The 26713-nt window shown below is 38.3% G+C and overlaps 2 protein-coding genes across 4 annotated transcripts in view; both read left to right on the top strand.

Moving 5' to 3' along the window:
* Positions 1–7354, top strand: part of LOC145906415 (protein NLRC5-like) — an 83539-nt gene extending 76185 nt beyond the window's left edge. The window contains exon 7 of the mRNA XM_082993830.1: positions 7190–7354. Within this exon, the coding sequence (XP_082849956.1) occupies positions 7190–7354 (165 nt within the window). The remainder of the gene's footprint in view (positions 1–7189) is intronic.
* A 2349-nt stretch (positions 7355–9703) lies between these two features.
* LOC145907492 (solute carrier family 12 member 4-like) lies at positions 9704–26524 on the top strand. Of its 3 annotated transcripts, none has more exons than XM_082994900.1 (26): positions 9704–9829; positions 10071–10150; positions 14896–14972; positions 15025–15147; positions 15207–15353; positions 15586–15771; positions 16766–17004; positions 17225–17318; positions 17671–17815; positions 17950–18126; positions 18544–18642; positions 19043–19100; positions 19274–19448; positions 19668–19786; positions 19910–20008; positions 20321–20440; positions 20625–20729; positions 21010–21178; positions 21465–21660; positions 22072–22241; positions 22606–22737; positions 23179–23286; positions 23596–23706; positions 24134–24381; positions 24972–25111; positions 25361–26524. In XM_082994900.1, the coding sequence occupies exons 1-26, from the start codon at positions 9741–9743 to the stop codon at positions 25450–25452; spliced, it is 3498 nt and encodes a 1165-aa protein (XP_082851026.1). In that variant the 5' UTR covers positions 9704–9740; the 3' UTR covers positions 25453–26524. The 3 variants fall into 3 exon arrangements, with proteins under 3 accessions (XP_082851026.1, XP_082851028.1, XP_082851027.1); XM_082994901.1 differs by lacking the exons at positions 9704–9829; positions 10071–10150 and adding exons at positions 12696–12895; positions 13307–13366; XM_082994902.1 differs by lacking the exon at positions 23596–23706.
* The last annotated feature ends 189 nt before the right edge of the window (positions 26525–26713 follow it).

Below are 26713 nucleotides of genomic sequence, written 5' to 3'. Positions count from 1 at the left end.
CATTGTTACGTCATCGTCCCCATACGTTGTATATTGTGAACAGCTATCTATCCAGTCAACCTTGAAATACATTGGAACACCGTCCTTTCAGGAGCCTTGCGCCACTATAGCTTGTAGGAAATGTTTTTGGTTGAATTGCGTTTAAAGGATTTCTTGCGGAGCGTTTTATATGGGACTTCTAAGTACGCGGGCATGATTTATTCCGTACTTTCAGGAGTTTGACGAATGCCCGATGCGATAATGCATTCGATTTCGTCAGGTGATGTCGCATAATAAATTAACAACAACCGTTGAAATCCATCCTCGATATTCGGGAAAATCACCACCACCGGACTTTCGAGCATAAGCGTCTATGCCACGTTATAGAGGTTCTGGAGTTTAAAGCACTGTCCATCGTATTTCATAACAAGGAAAAGCGTAATTTCGTAAACACGCAGAGAGAGTTGACTCAAATTCTGATACGATTGTCACACACCGAAAAGCGGTTTACTTACACGATTCCTTGCGCTCTCGGCAAATGGCAGCGACAAATTGTTCCGTGCTTTTAGCGAAGGGGTCGCCCTGCACCCAGCTCAGCGCTTGAATCTTCTTGTTTGGGATTTTTGCAATTGTTGTAACAAATGTGATGGGAAGAACATCGCGCGACTAACTTTAAAAGCAAGCTGGTAAAGAACACAGAAATTGTCAGATAGACGCTTCGGTGTGCGTGTGCTCACATGGATTCATGATTTTAATGTTTAAGTTGACTGGGCGGATTTTCCATTGATCGCCATGTTTTGTCGACCACTTGTTTCCTTTTTGCGACTTCAGGGCCAAATACTCATGTAACGATATGTACCAGGGATGGTTAGCATGTCAGCGAATACGATCGACAAGAAAACATTCGATTTTGGTCGAGTTTCGCTAAGTAGTTCACGAATAGCTGCCTTCCGATACTGAAATATTCTTTGTAAAGACACAACAAAATGAGACGCGATCGACCAGTTAAACGATCGGTTGAACAATCGTGATCGACATGTTGGCCGCCCGTAATGTGTAATAAATATTTGTTTCATGATCATGTCCAGATCCAGGGCTTTCTGAATTATTATGAATTAACAGCTTTTATTCAAGCTTCATTTGCAACAAAACATCGGAATTTCGTAACAATCATTTACAAACATCTATTCGTTAGCTGCTCGTCCTTCACAATGGTTTCGTCCAACAATAAATGTTGTATCTCTGACGACGACAACATCTTACTCACAATTTTACGTAGTACTGCACATAAAAATTAAGTACATTTAAAAATATCACGTGACAAGAAGGTGTAATTACCTCTGGTAATTTCACCCAATCCTGAACAAAGTCATTGAGTATTCCCAGGTGAAATCTGATGCCCATAGGTTAACGATGTGACAAATATATGGAAAATCCGCGTGGGGCCAAATTACTCTTCTCTGAAACGACACAGCGATGACGTATCGACATTTGTGAAATTCTAGTTTACAAATCATATGTAAAGAAACTTGTTAAGAAATGGAAAAGTTTGCACCTGAATCCACGGTTGTTTCCTCCTCATCAAATGTGAGATCGTTTTCCAACTGGAAGTCTGTACTCATGGGCGTACCTTGTCTACCAAATGTCCTACCTGGTAACGTCGACTTCCGTACTGGTACTACCGGAGTTCCCCAGGCGTCCGGATTCCGTTCCGTATTCCAGCTTCGTAACATTGATTCAAGTCATCGAGCAGAGCAAACAGAACATAATTTATAAACATCTTTGTCCAATATAATATTGTGTCTATAGCAAACTTCAGTTTCTTAATAAAGTTTCTTGTTAAGTTTTCCCATTAGCTGGCCGGTCGTATCTGAAATTACAATGAGGAACTTTAAACGACAAGAACCAATAATATTAAGAGAATTACCCGAAGTTGATCAGTGACCAAATTTTGTTGCTTTAAGTTTCGGTCGTCGAATACTTGTCCAAACTTTGGTTGTGAAAATGTTGCCAGTTGCCATTGAATCGAGCTCCACTTTGAACCATTTCGAGTCGACAATTGGAATCAATATTTTTGGCACGACTTTGCATACGAGAGTTGCCACTAATCTCACACATGAAATCTGTTTGCTTTTACGACCAACAACTGTCAGATGTCCGTTGTTACAAATGTCATCCCGGTTGGTAAGCACTGCTGTGTTCGTTTGAAACAGGGGCGGCCACCATACGGCCCGTAGGCCGGATCCGACCCGCGACGGGATTTTGAGCGGCCCGCAGACAGTCCCGGTCAGATTCCTTGTATAGGTGGATAAATACGCGATTAATGTATCGATTCAGGAATCCGGCCCGCCAAGTACTTTATTTTCCCATATCAGGCCCGCCAACTGGAGAAGTTGCCCGCCCCTGGTTTAAAACAAACAAACAAAAAATAACATCTGGAAACTGCAATGAAACAAACGAACCTGACATAACCACATAAAAACGTTGAAATTAAATATCACACCAGGAAACTGTAATAAATATACCAGAAGACTAAAATCGCCTGACATAACCACTCCTTATCCAAGTCTACACAGGACGACGTCACACCGATAACGCTAAAGAATTACAGCAAAATTTGTGCCGTAATTTCGCCATAACAAGTTGGACGCAAATGTTAATAAACAATGGTTTCAGTTGTTTTAAAACAATGAACACTATTTCCAAAATCATTGTAATTTTCTTAATGACAAATATTTGGACCAAATGTTGTAAACAATGATGAGTTCACTGACGTAATAATCTGATGAGAAGAAACTTGCTGTGTTGATTTTTGACTTTTTAGTTTATGTTATTACAAATCCACTCTGGTCATTTTATAACAACATAATTAGATATTTACAACCATAGCATGATCCTAAACCTCCAAGCTTAAGTTATTTTGTTGTTTAGATGGAGTTTCTTAATCTGTCCTGGAACCGTTTGACGGATGAAAGTACTGAGTCATTGGCTGCATGTGTTCACAACATTGAGAGGTTGGATGCTGATGGTTGTGGCTTCACACATGCAGGGAAGGATCTCATCAGATCAAAGTCGCGAGGAAAAGTTTACTTGTAACTTTCCATTCTAGCTTGCAGTTCCTTAAGTTATTTCCGATGAAACAAGTAGTGTACATTTAACTGAATAACACCACGCTACGCTAATTCAATGACGTAACACGTGATGCAATGTTAACCAGGATTTACTGTGTGTTACGCATATAATTTGTAAATTCCTCATTTCGCTACATTAATTCTCATTCACATGTGACGTAAACGACGTAAATCGCAATGAACTGAAGTAACCCCTTGACGCGTGAGGGTTTCCCCTTATAGCCCGTCCGTGAGGTGGTTAAAGAATCCACCAATTCTCATTGACTCTGTTACGCCACCACGTGTAAAACTGTTCTTGTATCAATTTTATTTCTCAAACTTCTTTCCCTGTGTCCAACCTCATCTTGTAATCTGGTCTTAATCTTGACAACATGTAATTATTCCCCTGGCAAGTTGTGCGCTTGAACACCAGTGTGTCTCGACCACAATACAACGGCTACGTTCAAGTAGATAGCAGAGCCTGGTTAACCTTGGGATCGCAAGTTCGAACCCCACCGAGAGCTTGATTTTAAAGATCTCGCTCCGACTCATCGAGAAAAAACCATTGAACCTATTACCCACATTAGAATAAACAAATCCATCAGAACCTGCATAATATTTGTGGATATTTCGGTAACCCTGTACATTCTTAACTTGTGCGCGACTAAAATTTTTATTGGTTTTTATTGGTTTTGTGAATTATTTGTGGATTACTGACACGCTGTTCTTGATTTACCGTTTTCCAGTCGCGCTGCAAGTTAGTTGATTGTGACGTCATACTATGTTCTGCATGATTAACTGCACGTGTTAAAATAAATCCAGATAAAAGATATGCATGAATGAACAAGATATAAAGTAGCTGCAGAAGGGATGAGAATATTGTGTGTTGACGACTTTCAAACTTTTGTTATGATTTTACCACGTTGGGTATACTCGTAAAAAAAACGACTTCGACTCCGACTCGTTTAGTTTAAACTTTCCGTATAGCTGTGTGTTGTGATCATTGGAAGCATTTGTGTATGGCTTGGTGGGATTGGAGTTCGGTTAAACTTGTTTGCTATCTCCGCGCAATCACACGCCTTCATCACAGAAAATCACTTTTTTTCCTCGCGTTCGCACTGATTTTCAACTTTCTGTGATAAACTTCAATGGCGATCACAGGTAGCATGATTATAAACTTCTACAGTTACCAGAAATCACTGATTCTCGTTAAAGTTTAAGAAGTTCGAGAGTTATCTTGGCATTCCTAAGCTATTAATTCTTACAACATTTTCATATTCAGCAGCTCTGCTTTCTATCAAGTCTGTGTGGAGCTTATTCGTTGCTTGGCATTGTTTGGGAGCGTTAACTTCCCTTTCCACATATTTTACTGTCCTTTCTTCGTTATTAAAATCACATTCCATCGGTGCAGTTTGACCGTTAGCAATTCTCTATGCGAAGTTATGTTGGCAATAAAGCGAAATTGTTTGACTTTGGAGGACATTTTGTGGCGTAAATTAGAATCTATACGTTTATCTAAAATGCAAACAACGATAATTTCTGTGAATATGTGATGTTCTACTCCATGCTTCGGCATAGAGCCGGAAAGCTGAGGCATGGATAAACGAGGAAAGGACGCCAATAATTGAAACGTTGGCAACAATAATCAGCTGTGGAGTCAAATAAAAGCATTTCTTCTTGCGTAGCTTCTCTGCAAACGCGTATGTACAAGGCGTTGTCTGTGTATATCTACCAACAAGTGATGAGAATGTAAAATTTCGCACTAATAAACGGGAAACGTCGGCAAAAATAAATGCGAAGCGTTGCAGTCTTGCGGCCGTGGAGGCAGTAGAGCTGCCATGAGCAGATTTCATGCAATATCTCTTGCGTTTGTGCGTCGTTCAAATCCAGTAGGAGACATGGCACTGACTTCGACGCCCGTGTCGATAAGAGTCTTTCGGCTGGAATGGCGTGCAAGGTAAAGGCCGGTTGGTTAGCCGGTTACCTCAGCCATTACAGGCAACCAGCGTGGGAGTTTTCCTGGTGGACAACATTGCCGCTTTTGCCCGAAATGTTTATGGTAAAAGCATCACCTAACAAAGCAAGCATCTCGTCCATTAACGCCGATGGCTTTCGGATCGAAGGCAAATTAAACAAGCGTGTATGATACTGTCCACAAAAATATAAATAATCACGTATGCGACAAAAACGTGTTATTACCTCTGATAATTTTACCCAATCCTGAACAAAGTCATTGAGTATTCTCGGGTAAATTCTGATGCCCACTGATTAACAATGCGACAAATATATGGAAAATCCGCGTGGGGCAAGATTACTCTTCTCTGAAACGACGCAGCGTTGACGTATCGAGATTGTGAAATCCCACGCTAAGTTGACCCCAGTGCAATATTTCCAGTGTTATTTTAAAACGTAACGTTTAGAAAAACGGAGTTAACAAATCATATGTAAAGAAACTTGTGAAGAAATGGAAGTTTGCACCGAAATCCACAGTTGTTTCCTCGTCATCAAATGTGAGAAGTCAGCTTGAAGTCTGTACTCAATATCATAGGTGAACTGGGGTGGGAGTCCATCTTGATAAACGATTTGTGGAAGAATTCACATCGATGAGTGCTGAGCGCTAATATCTTTCAGCTTTCGAGCCAAAGTATGACAAGGTTAGATTCGTCTGACATGTATCTTGGCGAAACCACGACCTCCTCTGAGTTGCTTCATCAAATTGCTTGGTAACGGCAGTGGTTAACGATGTGTGTCTGGTTGTGGATTAACCGAAACTACCAGTGTTACTGGTGTCCATATTCCGTTCCGTATTCCTGCTTCGTAACATTGATTCAAATCGTCGAGCAAGCAGAACAGAATCTATGGACAACTCTCTTGTCCCATACAATATTAGGTCCAAAGCAAACCTCAGTTTCTTAATAAAGTTTCTTGTTAAGTTTCCCATCAGCTGGCTGGTGGTATCCGAAATTGCAATGTGAAATTTTAAACGATAGGAACCAATAATATTTAGAGAATTACCCTAAGTTGATCGGTGACCAAAGTTTGTTGCTTTAAGTTTCGGTCGTCGAATACTTGTCCAAACTTTGGTTGTGAAAATGTTGCCAGTTGTCGATGAATCGAGCTCCACTTTGAACCATTTCGAGTCGACAAGTGGAATTAATATTTTTGGCACGACTTTGCATACGAGAGTTGCCACTAATCTCACACATAAAATCTGTTTGCTTTCACGACTCACAACTGTCAGATATCCTCGCCTGACAAAATTACACCTGTGAGTTTTTGAAGCAACAGTTTGATGCAATATGCCTAGGTTTTGAAGCTATGGCATTTCAACGATACCCCGGAAACCTAGACTGCAAACACAGGGTGCGAAATTAGCAATACTTTGCCATCCATAACAACTTCCGCAGTGTTTTATATTTACCTGCTTTCTTGCGTTCTGAGATACTTTCGGTTTGTAACCTGTTCAATCCTGGCTTCTTACACTAAACTTTATTTTAAGCAAATAATCCGCTTTAGAGTACAAAGGAAAGCTCGTGGCTCCACTAAAAGTTACAAATTGCATCCCGGTTGTAACCACTGCTGTATTCGTTTGAAACAAACAAAAAATAACATCTGGAAACTGCAATGAAACAAACGAACCTGACATAACCACATAAAAACTGCAGTTAAAAATCACACCAGGAAACTGTAATAAATATACCAGAACACTAAAATCGCCTGACATAACCACTCCTTATCCAAGTATAAGCAGGATGACGTCACACCGATAACGCGAAAGAATTACAGCAAAATAACAAGTTTGACTCAAATATTAACAAACCATTGTTTATTTGCAAACAATGTCAGTTGCTTTGGAACAATGACCACTATTTCCAAAATCATTGTGATTTTCTTCATGAGAAATATTTGAACCAAATATTGTAAACAACGATGAGATCACTGACGTAATAATCTGATGAGAAGAAACTTGCTGTGTTTATTTTTGACTTTTTAGTTTATGTTGTTACAAATCCACTCTGGCCATTTTACAACAACATAATTAGATATTTACGACCATAACATGATCCTAACCTCCAAGGTTAAGTTACTTTGTTGTTTAGATGGAGTTTCTTTGTCTGTCCTACAATAATTTGACGGATGAAAGTGCTGAGTCATTGGCTGCATGTGTTCACAACATTGAGATATTGCGTGCTTGGAGATGTGGCTTCACACAAGCAGGGAAGAATCTCATCGGATCAAAGTCGCCAGGAATAGTTGACTTTTAACTTTCCATTCTAACTTGCAGTTCCTTAAGTTATTTCCGATGAAACATGTAGTGTACATTATACAACCGAATATCACCACGCTACGCTAATTCGGTGACGTAACACGTGATGTAATGTTGACCAGGATTTACTGTGTGTTACGCATATAATTTGTAAATTCCTCGTTTCCATTTCGTATTCAATCTGTCTCCGACTTTGTTTGTGATTTTGTTTAACTTTTTCAAGCTCTGGATAAATTCCTCAATTTTTTGGCCACACGTGGGTTTGAACCCAGGATATCCTGGACACAAATCCCGATCAGATTTTCATCTTGGATTATGGGTTGGGCTCTTGACCAATGTTGCCAATAATTTCCACTTTTCGCAACACTTAATAATTCTCATTGACTCTGTTGCGCCACCACGTGCATAAATTGTTCTTGTATCAATATAATCTGGTCTAAATCTTGACAACATGTAATTAATCTCCTGGCAAGTTGTGCGCTTGCACATCAGTGTGTATCGACCACAATATAACCGCTGCGTTCATGTAGATAGCAGGGCCTGGTTAACCCTGGGATCGTGAGTTCGAACCTCACCGTGAGCTTGATTTTAAAGATCTCGCTCCGATTTATCGAAAAAAATGGCTGATCCAGCTTTGTTGTAATACCAGTGAACCTGTTACACACATTCCAATAAAAGAAAATCAATCAGAACCTGCATAATATTTGTGGAAATTTCGGTAACCCTGATAATTCTTAACTTGTGCGCGATTAAAATTGAGATTTGTTTTTATTGGTTTGTGAATTATTTGTGGATTACTGACACGATATTGTGTGTTGACAACTTTGAAACTTCTAGTTATGATTTTACCACGTTGGGTGTAGTTAAGTGTTGTCACGTAAATAAAAACCGACTTCGACTCCACAAAATATTTTCGACTCGTATAGTTTAAAGTTTCCTTGTAGCTTTTGTGCTTGGCTTGGTGGGATTGGAGTTCGGTTAAACTTGTTTGCTAGCTCCGCGAAACCACGCCTTTATTACAGAAATTTCTTTCCTCGCGTTCGCACTGATTTTTAACTTTCTGTGATAAACTTCAGTGGCGATCACAGGCAGTTTGAAAGTGCGGAATGATTAAACTTCTACAGTTACCAGAAATCACTGATTCCCGTTAAAGTTTAAGAAGTTCGAGAGTTATCTTGGCATTCATAAGCTATTAAATCTTACAACATTTTCATATTCAACAGCTCTGCTTTGTATCAAGTATGTGTAGAGCTTATTCGTTGCTTGGCATTGTTTGAGAGCGTTAACTTTCCTTTCCGCCTATTTTACTGTCCTTGCTTCGTTATTAAAATCACATTCCATCGGCGCAGTTGGCTGTTAGCAATTCTCCATGCGAAGTTATGTTGGCAATGAAGCGAAATTGTTTGATTTCAGAGGACATTTTGTGGCGTAAATTAGAATCTAGATGACGAAGACATATTATGTTGATCTAAAATGCAAACAACGATAATTTCTGTGAATTTGTTTTGCTGCAAAACGTCATACCACTAATAATTCGTATTTGATGAAGTAAGCAGGTAAACATGGATATCCAAACAACATTATTTACATACCTGTATGCTGAACATGAAATTTACTTCTGAAAATGCAGGTAACATACTTTTAAAAACAGAAAATGCACAAAATATTCATATATTTTAAAGGTAGTTCTGGTCGTTCAGAGACCCCATGGAACCTTTTCACGAACTCCTTGTGGTGCCACAGGGCGGTAATAAAATCTTTCAGTTCTAGTGCGAATATCATAATTATTATAACTGGTGTCCGTCCTACAGACATTGCACAACAACTGCAAAGTGTAGTAGTAGGCGATCAACAGGAAAATAAACAAACTAGAATATAAGGCATAGAAGTGTTGCAGTTTGTTTACCCGGGAGAAACTCGAAAATTGGTTTTTAACGGTTGTCGATAGTCAGTTGAAGATCTCGGGCGTTCTTCAAACACTTCTCTCGTTTATCGATTTATTTTTTCCTTTTTATCTCGAATGTAAACATCGTGAGTCAGTCGACTGAGAAGAACTCACATGACTAAGCAAACAAGAGGTAGGGTTATTGTGGAATAACACGTTTATTTATTCACCGCCGCCGAATAGAATGAACACGCGGTATTGAGTCCAGCGCATACTGGAGCAAACTGGTTGGTGCTCAAACTTTGCAATTAGATTTAGATGAACTTGTACAGACTCATGTTTTAATCAAATGTATTTTGAGTTAAATTTATAACCTCAACGTGTAATGCTTACTCATGTTACGAAGTAAATGACACTGAAATGACTGAATTCAGCACCACTGTAATATGCTATTTACTCTATAGCTGTTTATTTGTGTTAAAAGTTTGGTTTTAAAACGATGTCAAGCGTTAGATTCACTGTAACAAAAGCTGATGACGAATCTGACAAGGAAGAGAATGGTGAAAATGTTCAATCATCACAGGAAAAGTAAGATTTTAGTTGTTATGAATCTTTTTACAATCGTGATTCAAGAAGATTGTTCCCTTTATTTTTGTGTCCCAATGTACATGAATCAGTAAATAATTGTTCTAGTTACTGGTGAAATATTTTTGACAGAATGACTCTTTAAATATTATCAGATGAAATAGCGTGATTGGCCATATTTGGTTTTCATGTGAACAAATTTCTCCACAAGTTTGTATGCAATATTTTTGCATTTGTTCAACAGAGAAACCCTGATAGAAGTGCCGACCATACAAATAATATCAGCAAATGAACCAGCAGTATCCGATGAGGTTGAAATATCAGGTATATATTGGAAATAAAATGATTATATACAGCAATAGGGATAACTTTTGAGTTCTTGTTCTATGTGGTTCTATTAATCCCAAATACGCATAGCTTGAATGCATAAACTACTTATTTAAGCCTGGATTTATACCTTATGTAGTTTACATTGACCAAGCTAAGCCTGTGCTTCGAATATGTTACGTCTGGTTTTATTTGAGGAAATCATGTTAAAATTTATTAAAATGGGGTTCAACAATTAATTAAAAAATATTTGCCCGATGTTTGGTAAAACCTAAAGATTAATGTTGTCATTGGTAATTTTGCACAATTGACATTTGGGTTGAAATTGCCTAATTTTGTTTTTGTTTGTAACAAAAATCAACCAAAGTTGGGTATATTGAGTTATTTGTCATAATAAACATGATAAAGTATTTCAGTGGATGAGTTGTTCAGTTAGTTTTGATGATTCCAGGAACATTTGTTCTTTGGCTTTTACCAACTGGTATTTTCCTAAACTCATTCATTTCCTATTTATACAACAGTACACAATCCAATACGTTCTTACTGAAAACATATTTTTGAAATTGTTACCAATATGAAGTTTATCTGTTGCCAAGTATGCTGAGGCCGTTGGGACTGCCTCCATAAGTTGAAAGGATGTTTTATGACGCAACAATAACCTTTTAGGACATAACAAAGGCAGTGCAACAATGGTTGTAACTTATTTGAACAAAAGCAAATTAAAGTTTTTAATTCCACATCAGGGATTGTTTATACTACACAGTTAAGTTTAAATTTTCCCATCGCGCTACTCTCTGTTGGGATTGTGACATAACAGTCGCCTTTGGCGCTGGGGATGCGCTCGATTGCACACGGCGGGTTTATTAAAGGTTAAAAGAGCCCGAGGGTTTTGAATGCAGCTTTTCTTTCCACTTGTATTCCGTTGGAGCGAAACAGCGCAGGGCGGGAAATGAGGTGGTTGACATCACAGCTTTTTTAAATTTGCACATATAATATTTGTTCTGTTCCCCATCATAATTCATTGTTTACAATGACTTTGTGTCTTTCGAATGCGAGAAACGGATAATTAAAATTAATATGTTTTGCTTTTTATATTAGAGTTTACTTTCGCGCCTTGCGGTCGTGGTTCGATTCTTGAGTCTGGCAAGTCATGTGTTGTTGAATCTCGATCGACTGCGTACACAGACCGTGCTTATTACAGTCACAGCAGCAAGTGATTCAGAAAATTTAACGCGTGTGCTGTTTTTTTTCCGGCGTCACCACACCGTATATGACGTCATTATGTAATCATTAACATGAGGTGGATTTGGTGAGCGCACAGCTGTGACACTCGGGTGTCGAATTGAATGTGTATCGACGGAAAGTGGTGTGGGGTTGGATCGATTTGTGTTGGAGAGAGAAACAGTGGCAACGTGGCAAAGGTAAATTTCACCTAACATCAATGGTTAAATTTGTGTCAGTGTCAGTGTCAGTTAGTTAGTGATAATTGAGTTTAGATTTACAACAAACAAAAGGATCAGTTGCTTTTCTCTGTTTTGACAGTGACATAGAAAAGTAAAAATATTTTCATTAAAAGCCAACATGTTTAGTTTATTGAGTAGCTCCCTTTGATATTTATATTATATGTTTACTTTGTTCTGGGATGCTGTCATCTTTAGAATCATCTTTAGGTTGTATGCCACTGTTTCATATTATTTCAAATGTAATTGGTGGATAAAGATAGTTCTTGTATCTACACAGATTTAGCTTTGGCCGTGGCATCTGTTCTAACTAGGTGGCCATGCAATAGATATAGGTAATGAGCGTTATAGAAATATTTGTACAGTTCCATGTGGTAACTTTGCCACCCGTTAAGTAAACATTGGCTTATTTATATGTTGGGCATCAATAGTCGAACTAATGGTGAAGTGAATTATTAGGCTCCACCACTGTATATACTGTTTACACTGACAAAGAATTTTTGTGACAGTTCCATGAACTTGTCATTCCAGTGTTAATGCAACTTTTACAGAACAAGTACATTTACATCCATTATAACTTATTATTAGCAATTTTTTATTTACAATTTTTAAAATTTATTTCATATTTTATTCCAAGACAATCACATTGTTAATATGAGCATAGTTAGTTACAATAAGTGATTCAGTTGTGTTCATCTCTTTGGCAAAAGTTACATTCAACCAAATCTACCTTAAATCAGCTGTCACAAAGTTACAACAACTTTATGGTGTTTTAAATTACAAAAAGTTGGCAATCTATGAGTTGGTAAACTGCTTTCTTTGGACAAGGAATGTTGCAGTAACATGAAGGATCTTTATTGAATCTGATGATAAAATGAGGAGAGTTGAAAATGTAGCCAGGTTTTTACCTTAGACATCAACTTCTGCAGTGCTAGTGGATTTCAAATCAGTGACACAAATGTATCAACAAAATATTAACTTTTCTTGCAAGTAAGCTTTATAGTATTGTAGCGATGTTCTGTGGGTGCTGAACTGATTGATTTTCAAAAGATTCATTATTCACTAAACTGCATATTGAACAGAAATAGGATGTCTTAGTACAATGCAACATTAGATTTGAACTGATTCTGTACTGATTTTATTATTTATTCTGTGCAATATCACATTTTACCTGTTGAAATGGCCTCCCAAGTTTTTGGAAACATTGTTGCTTCGGCCAAAAGTGGATACGAAGATTTATCTGGAAACGTTTTCTCGTCCGATGGAAGTTCTTCGGGAAATAGTAAGTGGACTTTTAAAAAATTCACAACAGTTTTATTTAGGAACACAACTCACGGGTTTTCTCATAATGTTGAGTATAAATAGACAGTTTTAATAGCAATATGGGCCAGTCTATTTATACTCAGTTTTATTTAGATTTGCTAAAATGTTTATTTTTTTGTTATAACTCAGAAAACACCACAGATAAGATTCTAGTTAACATTTACATAATTATAAACACAAGGGTTACTTACCTTAAACCTTTTACATTAAATATTGTTCACATATTATTAATTTGCTCAGAAACAACAATGTTCTCACCATCTGTTTTCACATCATAAACACAACATCAGTAATAATTGCCATGTATCTTCTTGCCATACATAGAATGCCTAAACCAAGTTGTTAAAAATATATTTTTCTGTTTTCTCAGGGTTTTCGGTGTCGTTTGTCAAGAAAAGAGGGGAGACATCTGAAAAAGCGATTCTGATCGGTGAAATAATGTTTCTTGTAATAAACAATGTTTAAACAAACATTTGTAACTTGACTTTGTGTGTTTAGATGTTGTACAATATGCCAGGTTTTATTAAAATATTTTTGTTTATGAAATAATGTTTGACTTTTGCCATAAGTATATTAATATACAAACAAAAAAGCATGTGAGCCGTACTATTCATCAACTGCCCTTTTTTCTGAAACATTTCTACCTGTTTTTGCTACAACACCTTGATGTTGTTGTGTAACCTCCTCTGACAGATCTCCTCTTAACTTTATCTAAACTTCGTCAATTCGTGTCCTAACCTTGTGGGCTGTCCTTACAGATTGAACCTCGGTGACCAGGAAATCTATTTTCCAAGTGTTGCCAAGTTGTTTAAATCAATATTCCAAGAATACAAATTATCTGCCCCTCCTTTAATTTGTGCCCAACAAGACTACCATCCCCTGGAGACAGTGAAAGAATCTTGGAACTTCCACTTAATTAACAATCTCCACTTTGTTTCCAACCTTTTTCTTCTCTGCTATTGTTTTAAATGGTTTAGTTGGAAGTGTGAAGAAATCACCAGGGTTTCTTAACAGCTGGTGGTGGGAGGCATGGCATTGTTATGTTTGGACTCTTGCCAAATAGATCAGATCCCATCCATGGGAAAGTTATTTGTATGGAGTGAGTTTGAAAGTTTGAACATTGCAGATTTTGCAGTCTTGGTTTTGTTGATTGCAGATCTTTGTTGTCTCTGTTCATTGGCAAAGTTTCAACAAATGCTTTTAAGAAATTACTTCTCTATTTTATTTTGAATTACGAATTTTCATTATATTATTTCCTAAGAAATATTATGGAAAAATGTGTTTGTGACAACTATAAGGTATTAAAACCAAAGTGCTGGTTTGTGTAGAAAGTTGTATCATATTTTGCCAGATTATTAGAAAAGTTTGGATTTAGTTTAAACAATTAAGTTTGTGTTGTCCGAGATTAGAATGGAGAGCAATAGAAAAATACCTGCAGTTAAGGTGGAATTTGCAGATGATTCAAGTGAGTCAAGGTCAGAGGTACTTTCCCGAAGGCAGTCTGCACCAGTAGCTGGTAGAAAGTCGTCATTAAAATCGATTTCAAGAAGATTTTCGTGTAAGTCAGCACAGTGAAATTCTTACTTGATAAATTAAATTGTTGTGAAAAATACAGCTTATAATGGAATTATTTTGTGCTCTTGTTTGACCATTTTTTCCTGAAAAAATGTCTTGTTCACAAATGAAACAAAACTAAAAAGCTCCTAAAGGAATATTTTGTGCTCTCACATTTTTTTTGCAATTTTGTTTTCTGTTTCTGGTAGAAACAAAATAAATATTTCTTGTTCGGAGGATTATTCTGTTTGCAACATTTTATAAAGAGGTCTTTACATGGAAATAAGTGTCCATTGTTTGGATTTATATTTTTACATCTCATTATGCTATGATGTCATGTCTGGAAAATGCTTGTTGTTAGGTGGATGTACTTTTTTGAAAATATATTTGGAAATTTATTTACAGATAATGGAAAGAAGAAGTCGGTGTTGGTCGACCCTGAAGCAGGGAATGAAGGCACCGGACATTTTGCTTTATACGAGGTAAATCCTATGTTAAGTTTTTGGAAACGTCAGTTAAAACTTTTTAATTTAGGATGAGATGCAGGAGCGTCCCCGTGTGGCAACTCTTCTCGGAGCGTTGGCAAACTACACCAACCTTTCTCAAGGTGCAAAAGAACATGAAAATGCTGAGGAAGGAAAAGGGAAGCAACGGGAGGTTTTTGATCCTGCGTTAATTTAATATTTTGTAGTTTTTTCAATATTTTTTTGTGATAGGTTTTTAAGATGAGCACGATAATGGGAGTTTATCTCCCGTGCGTGCAAAACATCCTCGGGGTGATTCTCTTTGTTCGACTCACCTGGATTGTGGGGTTAGCGGGAATATTGCAGTCGTTTTTCATCGTCTTGTTGTGTTGCTGCACGGTAAATTAATATTTGTGATCATATAGCAGCAAAAGAGGCCAATCATAATGTTTAGACTGTGGAGGGATGGCCACTGTTTGGGCCAATAGGGCCTCGTCGTAGCTGCACTGAACTGGACTAGCTTCTGTGTTACTTTGAAGTCAATATTTGTTGATCAATATTAACCAGAAAACCACAAATTAACTTGATGATTTCATTGAGAATTACCAGACAATTTTCAATTCCTTCACAGACTCTTTTAACGTCGATATCCATGAGCGCCATAGCAACGAATGGGGTGGTCCCGGCAGGGGGGTCGTACTTTATGATATCCCGGGCTCTAGGCCCAGAATTTGGGGGGGCAGTGGGAGTCTTATTCTATCTTGGAACCACGTTTGCTTCCTCCATGTATATTCTTGGAGCAGTTGAAATTCTTTTGGTAAGTGATTTTGTGAAAATATATGAATGCATGAGGTTGGCTGAATTATCACAGTTAGTTAATCCTCCTTAATTTGCTTTCAATGCAATTCAGAACTGGTATAAAATATATATGTAAAAATGTGTTTGCTGTAAATAATTTAAAGCAGTTTCAGAAACGAAATTTCTGAGTTGAATTTTCTGGTAATTGAATGTAAAATCAGGCCTAAAAACGGAATTGTTTGTTGTCTGCCCGCGTGAACACGTTATTTGTGACGTAATAATGCATCATTGTTTCGTGACCTTGAGAATGTGAAGGTTCTTGACACATGACTTGGATCGATAATCAATTAGGAACAACGCCGCAGCTTGTCACCCTTTCAATTACATCACAATGCCTCTGTTTGTTACGTAACAAGCTGTGAGCCAGCGTTAATTAAAACCTCCCAAATTTCGGGTTAGTGATTACTTTTTGAGGTCGCTCGGGATTGGATCGCGAAGTTTGACAATTATTCGTTTCCTGTCTTCGAATGCACATGACCTGCTTTAAGTGGGTAATCCCCTTTTCCGTGACCGACATGTATTCTGATGAAATCCAGTCTAATCTTATTAGGATTTGTGTCAGGGCGTGAACTTACTTCCAGCAACAAGAATCCACAGAATTCGTTGCTAAATATTTATTGAATTTAAACACAAAATATATTTCACTGTGATGTAACCTTGCCGCCTCCCATGCTTTGACCGAAAATTGCTGAACTAGAATCATTTCATCCGCTTACGAGATTGTCGGATGAGCGCAACGTGTTCACACACACATCATAACGGACTTTCTTAAATCCTCTGTTTGATGTGGGTTTGATCGACCACTCATTACTACATAACGTTAATCGTGTGGCGTTCACTGCCATCTAACTGCCTGGTTTTTAAAATACAGTACTTTCTTTCTTAAAGCTGGTAAGAACATAAATTAGTGATACTGGCTGTTTGTGACTCAATAACCGTGCATTGTGACGCAGAAATACATAGCACGTGGTGCTGCGATTAAAGCATTCGGTGACATTGATGACCCAGGAGCGATGTTCAACAACTACAGAGTGTATGGAACTTGTTTCCTAGTTGTCATGTCTCTCCTCGTATTCGTCGGTGTGAAATACGTCAACAAGTTTGCTTCCTTATTCCTGGCTTGCGTCGTCATCTCAATCGTTTCAATATACGCTGGTGTGATCGCTTCCGCCGTCAGCCAACCCACAGACACGTGAGACCAACAATAATCTATTATTCCTTTCATAATCTTAGTGGTAGATATATTGCCTGCATAACAATTCATCAACTTAATGTCGTTCACTGGAAAAATACTTTCAGTAATATTGTTGTATGATGATTGTCTCCGAAAGTACTTTCACTGCATTAACCGTGTTACTTCCGCATTCCGTGTTGTCACAATTCCACCTTCGTGACGTAACAATGTATTGTAGATTGTGTTTCGTTGGGAATCGCTTGGTGAAGTTGGAGGACGGAGTTTGCAGCAAAATGTTGAACAAAAGTTTGGGAAATGACACTTTCAAGATGGTGCGTATTTATCGTAACAGTAGAGCGCTGTGACGTCACAAAGTGTTGCGCAACAGAAGACGAAATACTGCACGGAGCGTAATTTTCCTAGTTATAAATGAGTCAGTTGTAATTTTTAGTAGTTTTACAGGAATTAATTTTTGCTCGCATTTACAAACGTTTTATTCAACTAACTCTGTTTGTCCGGAGGCTATTGGTCAACGCCTATCACGAGTTTGTTGCTAAGCAACTGTCAAGTGACAAACCATAAGCACGTGAACTGTGGTTTCAAATGTTTTTGACGGAATAAATTCCGTGAATCTGCGACTAACGTTCGCTACATCTTGTTTTAATCGAACTAATGCAACTTCAGATTCCGACCAAGCTTGATGAAGCTTATTGCAATCAGTTCAATGCATCAGGAACTGGATCGAACCGAACCTGCAACCTTTATTACGAGGCTAACGCTGTGTCGTCGTTGGTCGGAATACCAGGGCTGGGAAGTAACGTCCACCAAGGTATTTGGTTTTGTCACCAATGTTCGTCGAAGCTTAACGACTCTGTCTCAAGCTTTAAGTTGAAACGTGGAAATTGTGATTGATTTGGTTTTAAATGAAACCTGCAGATATTTGACATGTGTCATACTTTGCAGACAATGGCATCCCAGGTCACTACATGTCACAAGGGGAACCAATCACCTCCTCCGCACTACAGTCCGTTATAGCAGATGACACCCAACCTCCCGGTTTACCACCTGCCACGTGGCTCACAGCGGACATGGCAACGTCGTTCACAGTTTTGCTCGCCATCTTCTTCCCATCAGTGACAGGTGACGAGTAGTTGTAGTCATGGCAACCACTTTAAACATGTTGTTGTTGTGTTTGTCTTTGAAATTATTATATTTGTGGTGTCGTCTTGCGATGAAATGTAATCCCCAAAATATTCATACGTCACAACCCACAGCACTTTGTGGTTTCGCCTACACTACATGTTACTGTATACGTCACAATCTATTTATAGCTATCACGAATAGTGACGTCACGCCTCCAAATTGGCGCTGTCGACATTGGGGTGTGGTTGCCGGGAGACCTTTGTTGGGTAATTGAAGATAGCCCGACGCTCGATTCGGTCAATTGAAGTTTTGTGTAAAATCTGCGTTGGTTGGACTTAAGAAACTGCACAAGCATTACGTCATCCTTACCATATTGATGGTGATCACATAAATTATATTATGATTTCTATGCAGGTATCATGGCCGGTTCTAACAGATCAGGTGATTTGAAGGATGCTCAACGTTCCATTCCTAGAGGGACAATCGGGGCAGTCTTGACCACAGCGTTTATATGTAAGTTTCATAGATTGTGTGCGAAATAATGAGGGTGACGTTCATCCCAGAAACACAGAACGTGTTCAGATGTGTTTGAATGTGAAACGAACTTTACAGCACAGTTTATCACGTTATCATTTAAACAATATGTTTGTAAACCACCTGGTACCTCAGCTTGGTTCCTTATCTGAAGGTTTTCTGTGTGATTTGTTTCCATCGGTTTTTACTTGTGTTTCTTGATTGAAATCTGTCCTCTGTCTATTACATTTAACCTTGCTACCAATATCCACCCAAGTTTATTTGAAAGCATATTTTTTGTAATATTTCGTTGAAAAGAATCCCTGACCTTGTTAACCTGCATAATTCCAACTCGAATACGGAGAGTGTAAAGTTACGAACGTTATCCTGTTTATTTCAGACCTCTCATCCGTTGTATTCTTTGGTTTGTGCGTGGAAGGAGCTCTGCTCAGAGACAAGTAAGAAAATTTCCGCTTAAAATAATTCAAAAGCAAACAACTGAAAATAACAATCATTGTAAAACAATATTAATCTAAGGTCGAAACAGTGGCCATCTGTCTGCACACAATTTTCAATTTAAGTTTGCATTTTCTAATGCTTCCTCTCATCCGATTAATGCGTTCCCTCGCAGGTTCGGTGAAAGTATAGGGAAAGAGTTGATTGTGGCGAAGTTAGCTTGGCCGAACAAATGGGTCGTTCTTATCGGGGCATTCCTCTCCACAATCGGTGCAGGTCTACAATCACTCACCGGAGCTCCAAGGTTGCTGCAGGCAATCGCCAAAGACAACATCATTCCCTTCCTGAAGGTTTGTGGAACCGATTATTGTCGGCTAAAATTGGGTTAAAACTATGGAAACCACGTAGCCCAAAAAATCATTGTCCGGCCAATGAGAATCCGCCATAATTCGACGTCACTCAAACGTCACATCTTCACATCCAGTAAACTTATTTGGTATAAGATTAAGGAAGGATATATGCTGTCACCATACCGTAGCTCTTCTTTGAATATCAACCTTTGGTTCCAGGTATTTGGACGCAGCAAAGCAAACGGCGACCCCACGTGGGCACTTCTACTCACAGTCCTCATATCACTAGTGGGCGTTCTCATCGCTGATCTTGATATTGTTGCTCCGATCATCACAATGTAATTTTACTGTTTGTAATATTTCTTGTGTAACTTTCTTTGAATATAATTTGAATGTAAAGGTTTCTTCGGCGCTGACAGCTTACGTGTAATTTAACACCCGTTATCTGATGTTACTTTCAGGTTCTTCTTGATGTGTTACATGTTCGTGAACTTGGCTTGTGCATTGCAAACACTACTGGACACGCCGAGTTGGAGGCCACGCTTTAAATACTACCACTGGTAAGTTAAGATTATTTCTTTTACACATCTCACGCAGCAATCCACGCATTGGGAATGTATGTTAATATATGTTGACATCCCGTGGATGTTGCTCATGTCCCACATACGAGGTTCCGAACGTAAACATTGAATATTCCCCTGTGATCAGGGTGGGATTTGAATGCTTTTAATGGCAAAACTTATTATTAACAAATCTGGGATGCATTTGAAGTTCAGATAATAATTAAATTCCTGCCGAGGTAAATTTGTCTGAATTCTGCCATCTTAACCTCGTTTCATTTTGTCACATTTTAGTTCTTGATTCCTTTGTAGGATTTTGTCGTTTATTGGGATGTTGCTGTGCATTACCCTCATGTTCATATCCAGCTGGTATTATGCGTTGGTAGCACTGGCGCTTGCTGCCGGTATCTACAAATACATCGAATACTGCGGGTAAGACTTCGTCGCATTTGTACGTGGATGTGACGTCACATTCATCAGCTGACAAAAAAATCTTGTATATTTATCTGCTAGGCTTCATTAACTCATGTAATTGCTTTTCATATAGATTGTTGAGATTGAAGCTAAATGTGAATTAATGCAGTGCGAAGTGTGTGAAACCATCGTATTATTGTAGAGCCGAGAAGGAATGGGGAGATGGGTTGAGAGGTCTCCAACTTACCACAGCCAGATACGCTCTGTTAAGGCTCGAAGACCGTCCTCCACACACAAAGAACTGGAGGTATATATTTGGTAAAGATCTGCCTGCTCCTGTATTATTTCAAATCACTGGTATGTTACGTCGACAATGGGTCATTGTTCACTTTTTTTTGTTGAGATCTTAAACCAGCTCTTGTAAAAATCTGTTACTTACCCAGGTATTATACGTTGGTGAACCTTGCGTTCGTCATCGGTATCAACTAATACATCGAACAGTGCATGTTATGAGCATTATTATTTCTATGTTGAACGTTTCAAACCACTTCCTTTATTTCCATCGGATAAACTTGTTGTCAACTTAGACCTCAACTTCTGGTGTTCCTCAAACTGGATGAGAATCTCCAACCTGTTCACCCTCAAGTCCTTGCGTTCGCTCAACAACTTAAAGCAGGAAAAGGTCTCACTATCGTCAGTTCCGTAATGAAGGGGAATTACCTAGAGAGATACCCAGAAGCACAGGCGGCCGAACAGGTTTGTCATCGCTCAGTGTTAGGAGGTGGCTTCTTCAGTTCGTTATGTTGTGGATTTAACGAATATTTGGTCAGGAGTTACAACTTAACCCCATTGTGTAGAGTTAGCTTGCAATATTTCCAGTCATGGCAGTTTCCGTGTCTTGGACCGATCTCAGCAGCAGTTGACATTTCAAACATCAGAATTGTTGTTTTTTTATTCAGATGACAAATGTTTGTTTTTAAATAAACCCCGAATATTCCAACAGCCGGAATGTTGTGATTTAAATTCCTAATTTTGATACAAGGAATTGAAGAAAGCCATGGAAAGCCACAAGGTGAAGGGGTTTGAACAAGTCCTGATATCCGAAGATGTTTCACAAGGAATCCGATCCCTCATCCAGACTTCCGGTCTGGGTGGGTTACGTCATAATACCGTCATGATCGGGTGGCCCTACGGGTGGCGTAAAACTACCGACCCCAGTTCCTACAAAGTTTTTTTAGGTGAGTTTTTTGTGGAGTTTTTGACCCCAGATTTAAATTGTTTCAAGTCCAGTTTGTTTAAAGTTGCTCCAAAAAGCAGTTAAAACCGAAAAAAAAGTAATTTTATTATTTAATGAATAAAATACTACAAACTTTACTGGATCGGTGAACGAAGCCACACCGATGGCTGTCGATAGATTATCGTATCTGTAGTTGTTAAAAAAAACTGAACACATTAAAAACTGAAAACTTCAATCTGGCAGAAAGCTCTTCAAATGTTTTACGACAGAAAAATATATTTCGTCTTTAAACTGTTTTTTTTTTACAAAATATCTCGCAACAAGATCACTTGCGGGCATGGTTGATTATTCGCTAGTTGTACAACATTATCGCCACCTACCGATAATATAAACTACTAATTATTTCCACCAGATGGCGTGCGAGCTGCGTCTTCTTCACACAACGCGATTCTGGTCCCGAAGAACGTAATGAATTTTCCCGAGCGAAACGATAAGATTGAGCATGGGACAATAGACGTATGGTGGGTCGTCCACGACGGTGGAATGTTGATGCTTCTACCATTCCTACTACGTCAACACAAGGTGGGGATTACCCAATACCGATTCATTCTCTAGTTTTTGGTCCCGACAAAAATTTTCTGTTCCAAATTTGTTGTTTGTTTCAAATGTTAAAACCTCCACGAAATACCTTAGGTGAAAATTAGCTGAAGATTGGAGAGCTTCGTTGCGATCCAGGTTTAACCCAAATTACATTCTCTTTCTTTGTGATTAATAAGGAATTATAACCCATGTAATTCTCAATTAACTGGAATTCAGCATCAATAAAATAAGAAGTTAAATTGTTATCAAGGCATAAAAATCTGTTGAACTGGAATAAATATTGATAAAGCGTTCATTTCAACTTTATCCAAAGCAACAAATTGTTTCTAATCATTTGATATCTCAGGTTTGGAAACATTGCAAAACCCGCATATTTACCGTTGCCCAACTGGAAGATAACAGCATTCAGATGAAGAAAGATCTCGCTACATTCCTCTACCACCTTCGAATCGATGCTGAAATTGAAGTTATTGAAATGGTAATTCCCCTTCACAAATCCTCTTCCAGCTTTCGCTGAAGATTCGTCACAAAAATTTGAACCAATTTAAAAAATCATTCAAATTTGTAACTTTGTATTTTAAACCAAATTTTTGCCCAAAAGCAAACAAACGTTGATAAGTTTCAAGATTTTGTTTTTTGATGGAAGTAAATTTGCTCGCAAAATTTATTTGTTGTACCTAAGTTTTGTGGTTATCGCAGCAAAACTCCGATATCTCAGTTTGTTTGTTGTACCTAACTTTTGTAGTTATCGCAGCAAAACTCCGATATCTCAGTTTGTTTGTTGTACCTAACTTTTGTGGTTATCGCAGCAAAACTCCGATATCTCAGTTTGTTTGTTGTACCTAACTTTTGTGGTTATCGCAGCAAAACTCCGATATCTCAGTTTGTTTGTTGTACCTAACTTTTGTGGTTATCGCAGCAAAACTCCGATATCTCGGCTTACACTTACGAACGAACCCTGATGATGGAACAACGAACCCAAATTTTACAACATCTAAACTTAAGCAAGAAGGAGTCAGAAAGAGAGGTGACATGTCTTAATATATTACTGGGATGGATGTGCATAAGAGCATGTGGTTGAAACTAAATGCATTTGTTCCTACACAACTCAGTTATAACATGAGTTACCGAGCTTTATTGTATGGAAGTTTTCAATATTGTTATGTGGAAGAATGTGGAGGTTTACTGTTATTTTTGACCCATCCAAGTAACATTAGCATGAATTTGATCAAATATTTACTACGAAAACATCCTCCTACGATCTTTTACTTTAACAAAAGACTTTTCTGTAAAATATTAGCCGCAATTTCATAACATTATGACGTAACAATGCAAGGTGGGTCAAGTTATCGAACGTTCGAGAAGCGTCCGCTTTCGAACTCCCACGAAGAACCCCACGCGAAACGGGGAAGCCCCCGAACCCGAATTTTCCGAAAATAATACGGAGGTATCATCATGTGATGTGACGTCACAACTTCGTCACCAGTGTTTGACGTCATTGTGTGCTTGCTTGTTTGTCTTGTTTGATTTTATTTAGTTTTCAGAAAGAAGGTTCTGGGATTTTTGCGTTTAAGTTTTGAAATTATTTTCTGTTCAACTTCATTTAAAATTATTTTCGAACATTTTGAGTTTGAAACCAGACAAAAAGTTTTAATTTCCACACAAACATTTTCATGCCTTCCTCGCATTTCGTTGTTTTTGTTACGTCACAAATCATTGTTCTGTAGAGAATTCATTTTATTTCACTGTTTGTCACAATTGTTAAATGATTTCATTTGCTTTTAAGTTTTAAGAAACCTAAAATCATGGGAAATAACCTGGTAATGTATGATTTCTATGCTCATATATTTACGATTTCTATGTGACCCGGTCAGATCACGAGTGTGATGGGGAAGCACCAGCTGAGCAGACAGGAGAGCAAAGGAACATCAGAAGTTGCTGCTGATCTATCATACGGTAGCAACTCCGAGGCTGTACAGATGACTTGGACTCCTGGGAAGTTGATGCAAAAGAGAGCGGAGATGCAGGAGGAGCTGGAGGCTGAGGAGGAGGTTGATGGACCGGAAGATCAGAAGAAGAGAGGTGGAAGAAGAGGATTCGGAAATCTTCTCAACATCGTCCCGTGAGTTTCACTAATTCGTGATTTGGTGAAAAATAAATTTATTCGTGATTTGGTGAAGAAAAGGTTCCATCATTTAAACAATGGGTGTTCGTGAACAACACTGTTGTCATTACAATAAAATATATTATGGTAAAAAATATATCCCTGAAATTAACCGAAGTCGAAGAGGTTCCTGCATGTTTTGTTGAAACGTAGAAAACAGCGACCCTAGTGGTCATATTTTATAAACCCAAAATTATCGTCGTGGTCAATGGATATTATTACGTCATGGGTTGGTATATTGCGATTTGTATATAATTTATAAATTCATAGGTGCAAAATACTTGAAGTTGATTAATTTAAGCAAGAAAACCAAAGCTACTATGTTGCTAGATGTGCAAATTGCACGGATGATGGATGCAGTCGTGTTCGAAACATTTGCACATAATGTATAGCAGCATATCAACTTTGGCTTTCTTGTTTAAATTTGCATTGCCCCCTTTTATTGTCTGTATCACTTATTGGCGTTTTTGATTACAATCTGACACATGTTGATTGGCCATGAATCTGACTGGGTTTCCGAATCACAACCGACTCTGTTTCCTCTGCAGAGAATCCACGAATGTCCGTCGAATGCACACCGCCGTAAAACTTAACGAAGTAATCGTCAATAAATCCCATGAGGCGAAGTTGGTTATCCTTAACCTTCCGGGTCCACCGAAAGGAACAAATCAAGCAAGAGAAGCAAATTGTATCCTTTCCATTATCACACAATTGTCAGCTACATTTAGTTATTTTTAATTCTGGAACATGCTTGAATACGAGCAGCAAGAATGTTGTAAATGTTTAATTTATTCATGGAAATTCTATTGTTGACAACCTGTGTTTTTGTAATCATTTCTTAAAAAACTTCAAATATTCAAATGTTTACGTAAATTTTTAGCTCCAAGAAAACTCGAATTACCTGGAAATATTTTCCTTAACTTTTACGTTTGAACAGACATCGAATTTCTTGAAGTTCTAACAGAAGGTTTGGATCGAGTCCTAATGGTTCGGGGTGGTGGTCGTGAGGTCATCACTATCTACTCATAATCGTTACGTCATCAGCACGATGACGTCAGTTGAAACTGTGTGGGATGGGGTCGGGTTTGATGAAGCGTCGTTTCGTCGAGTTTTTTCAAAAAGTTTCTTAAACGTAATTTTTGTGTAAATACTGGTAGGAAAATTGTCGAACTTCGAAGTTTGTTAATTTGTTACAAAATGAACATCGCGAGTAATTTTGCCGAAGCAATTTTCCGATAATATATGTGATTTTGTGCTGATTTCCTCTGCTACCTTCCGTAACAAGTGGTTGTTGTTATGTGAAAATACTCGTTTGTGACGTCACAAACAAACGGCGCAATTTTTAACTGACTGGCGCCAAACAAGTGATATGATTTATGTGTGAATACGATTTCTATGCGCCCGCTTGTAAATAATCGTTTGTCTGTATTGTGGGGAACCACCCTTACGCATTACTAGCTCTTCTCATTTTTTCGCTGGAACAAATTTTGGGTTTTCAAGTGAACGCAAAATATGACACCTAGTGGTGGGATGACCTCTTTGTTGCGCATTGTTCGTACGTTCATCCGACGAGTAACGTATGTTTTATATTAAGCGCGGATTGTTCGCCGACCGCATCCGAATCTTCGCAATTCTGCGTATGACGTCATAAACAATATCATCTTTTGTCCATTTTTCAATTGGTACCGCGAACACAATTCATTGTTTGCTCATAATGGCTGCTTTGTGTGAAATCAATGCAGAAACCGATATTTCCATCCGCATATTTCTGTCTCCGTTTCCGTGGTTTGTTACGTCACAAGCAACTCTCAGACTACTGCCATTTTCATGTTGTACGTAAATGGTAATTTAATAAAGTCGCTCGTTCGCCTCCGGCCTTCTGCACCTCTTCTATCCGTCGGTAGGATGACGTCATACACGTAACGGTTATTTCAACCGCTTCATCATTTCAGCATGCTCGTCACTACCACCTTGCGGTAAACTGTACTGGGAGTTTTATCCACTAGAGGTCGTCCGTACTTGCAGCTGCTTCCACTTTTGTTTTTTGCGTAGTTGCTCACATTTTGTTATTTGCCGAGTTATTAAACACCGTTAACTTCCATATGTGTTTCTTGATGTCTATGTGAAGCTTGACTATTCATAAGGTTGGGAATTGTTTATCGGCTTTAAAGAGATATCTTTTGACAGCATGTCGTCAATATCCAATTTAATTGGTGAAAGAAAGGGCAGTTAGGGTAAGGTTCTGCAGTTGCAAATTTTAATTAGAAAGTATGTGATTGAACCTAAAAAC

The sequence above is a fragment of the Ascidia mentula genome, chromosome 6 (assembly GCF_947561715.1).
Source record: "Ascidia mentula chromosome 6, kaAscMent1.1, whole genome shotgun sequence".
Classification (NCBI taxonomy): Eukaryota; Metazoa; Chordata; class Ascidiacea; order Phlebobranchia; family Ascidiidae; genus Ascidia; species Ascidia mentula.
Note: the sequence above shows the minus strand (reverse complement) of the source record. Positions and strands in the feature narration are given on the sequence as shown.

Bases quoted from the DNA above. Each gene is read 5' to 3' on its own strand.
- LOC145907492 (XM_082994900.1), top strand. From the start codon at position 9,741: ATGTCAAGCGTTAGATTCACTGTAACAAAAGCTGATGACGAATCTGAC. The intron at 19,449-19,667 runs GTTTGTGGAACC...CTTTGGTTCCAG, and splicing joins ACATCATTCCCTTCCTGAAG to GTATTTGGACGCAGCAAAGC. The intron at 25,112-25,360 runs GTATCCTTTCCA...ACGTTTGAACAG, and splicing joins TCAAGCAAGAGAAGCAAATT to ACATCGAATTTCTTGAAGTT.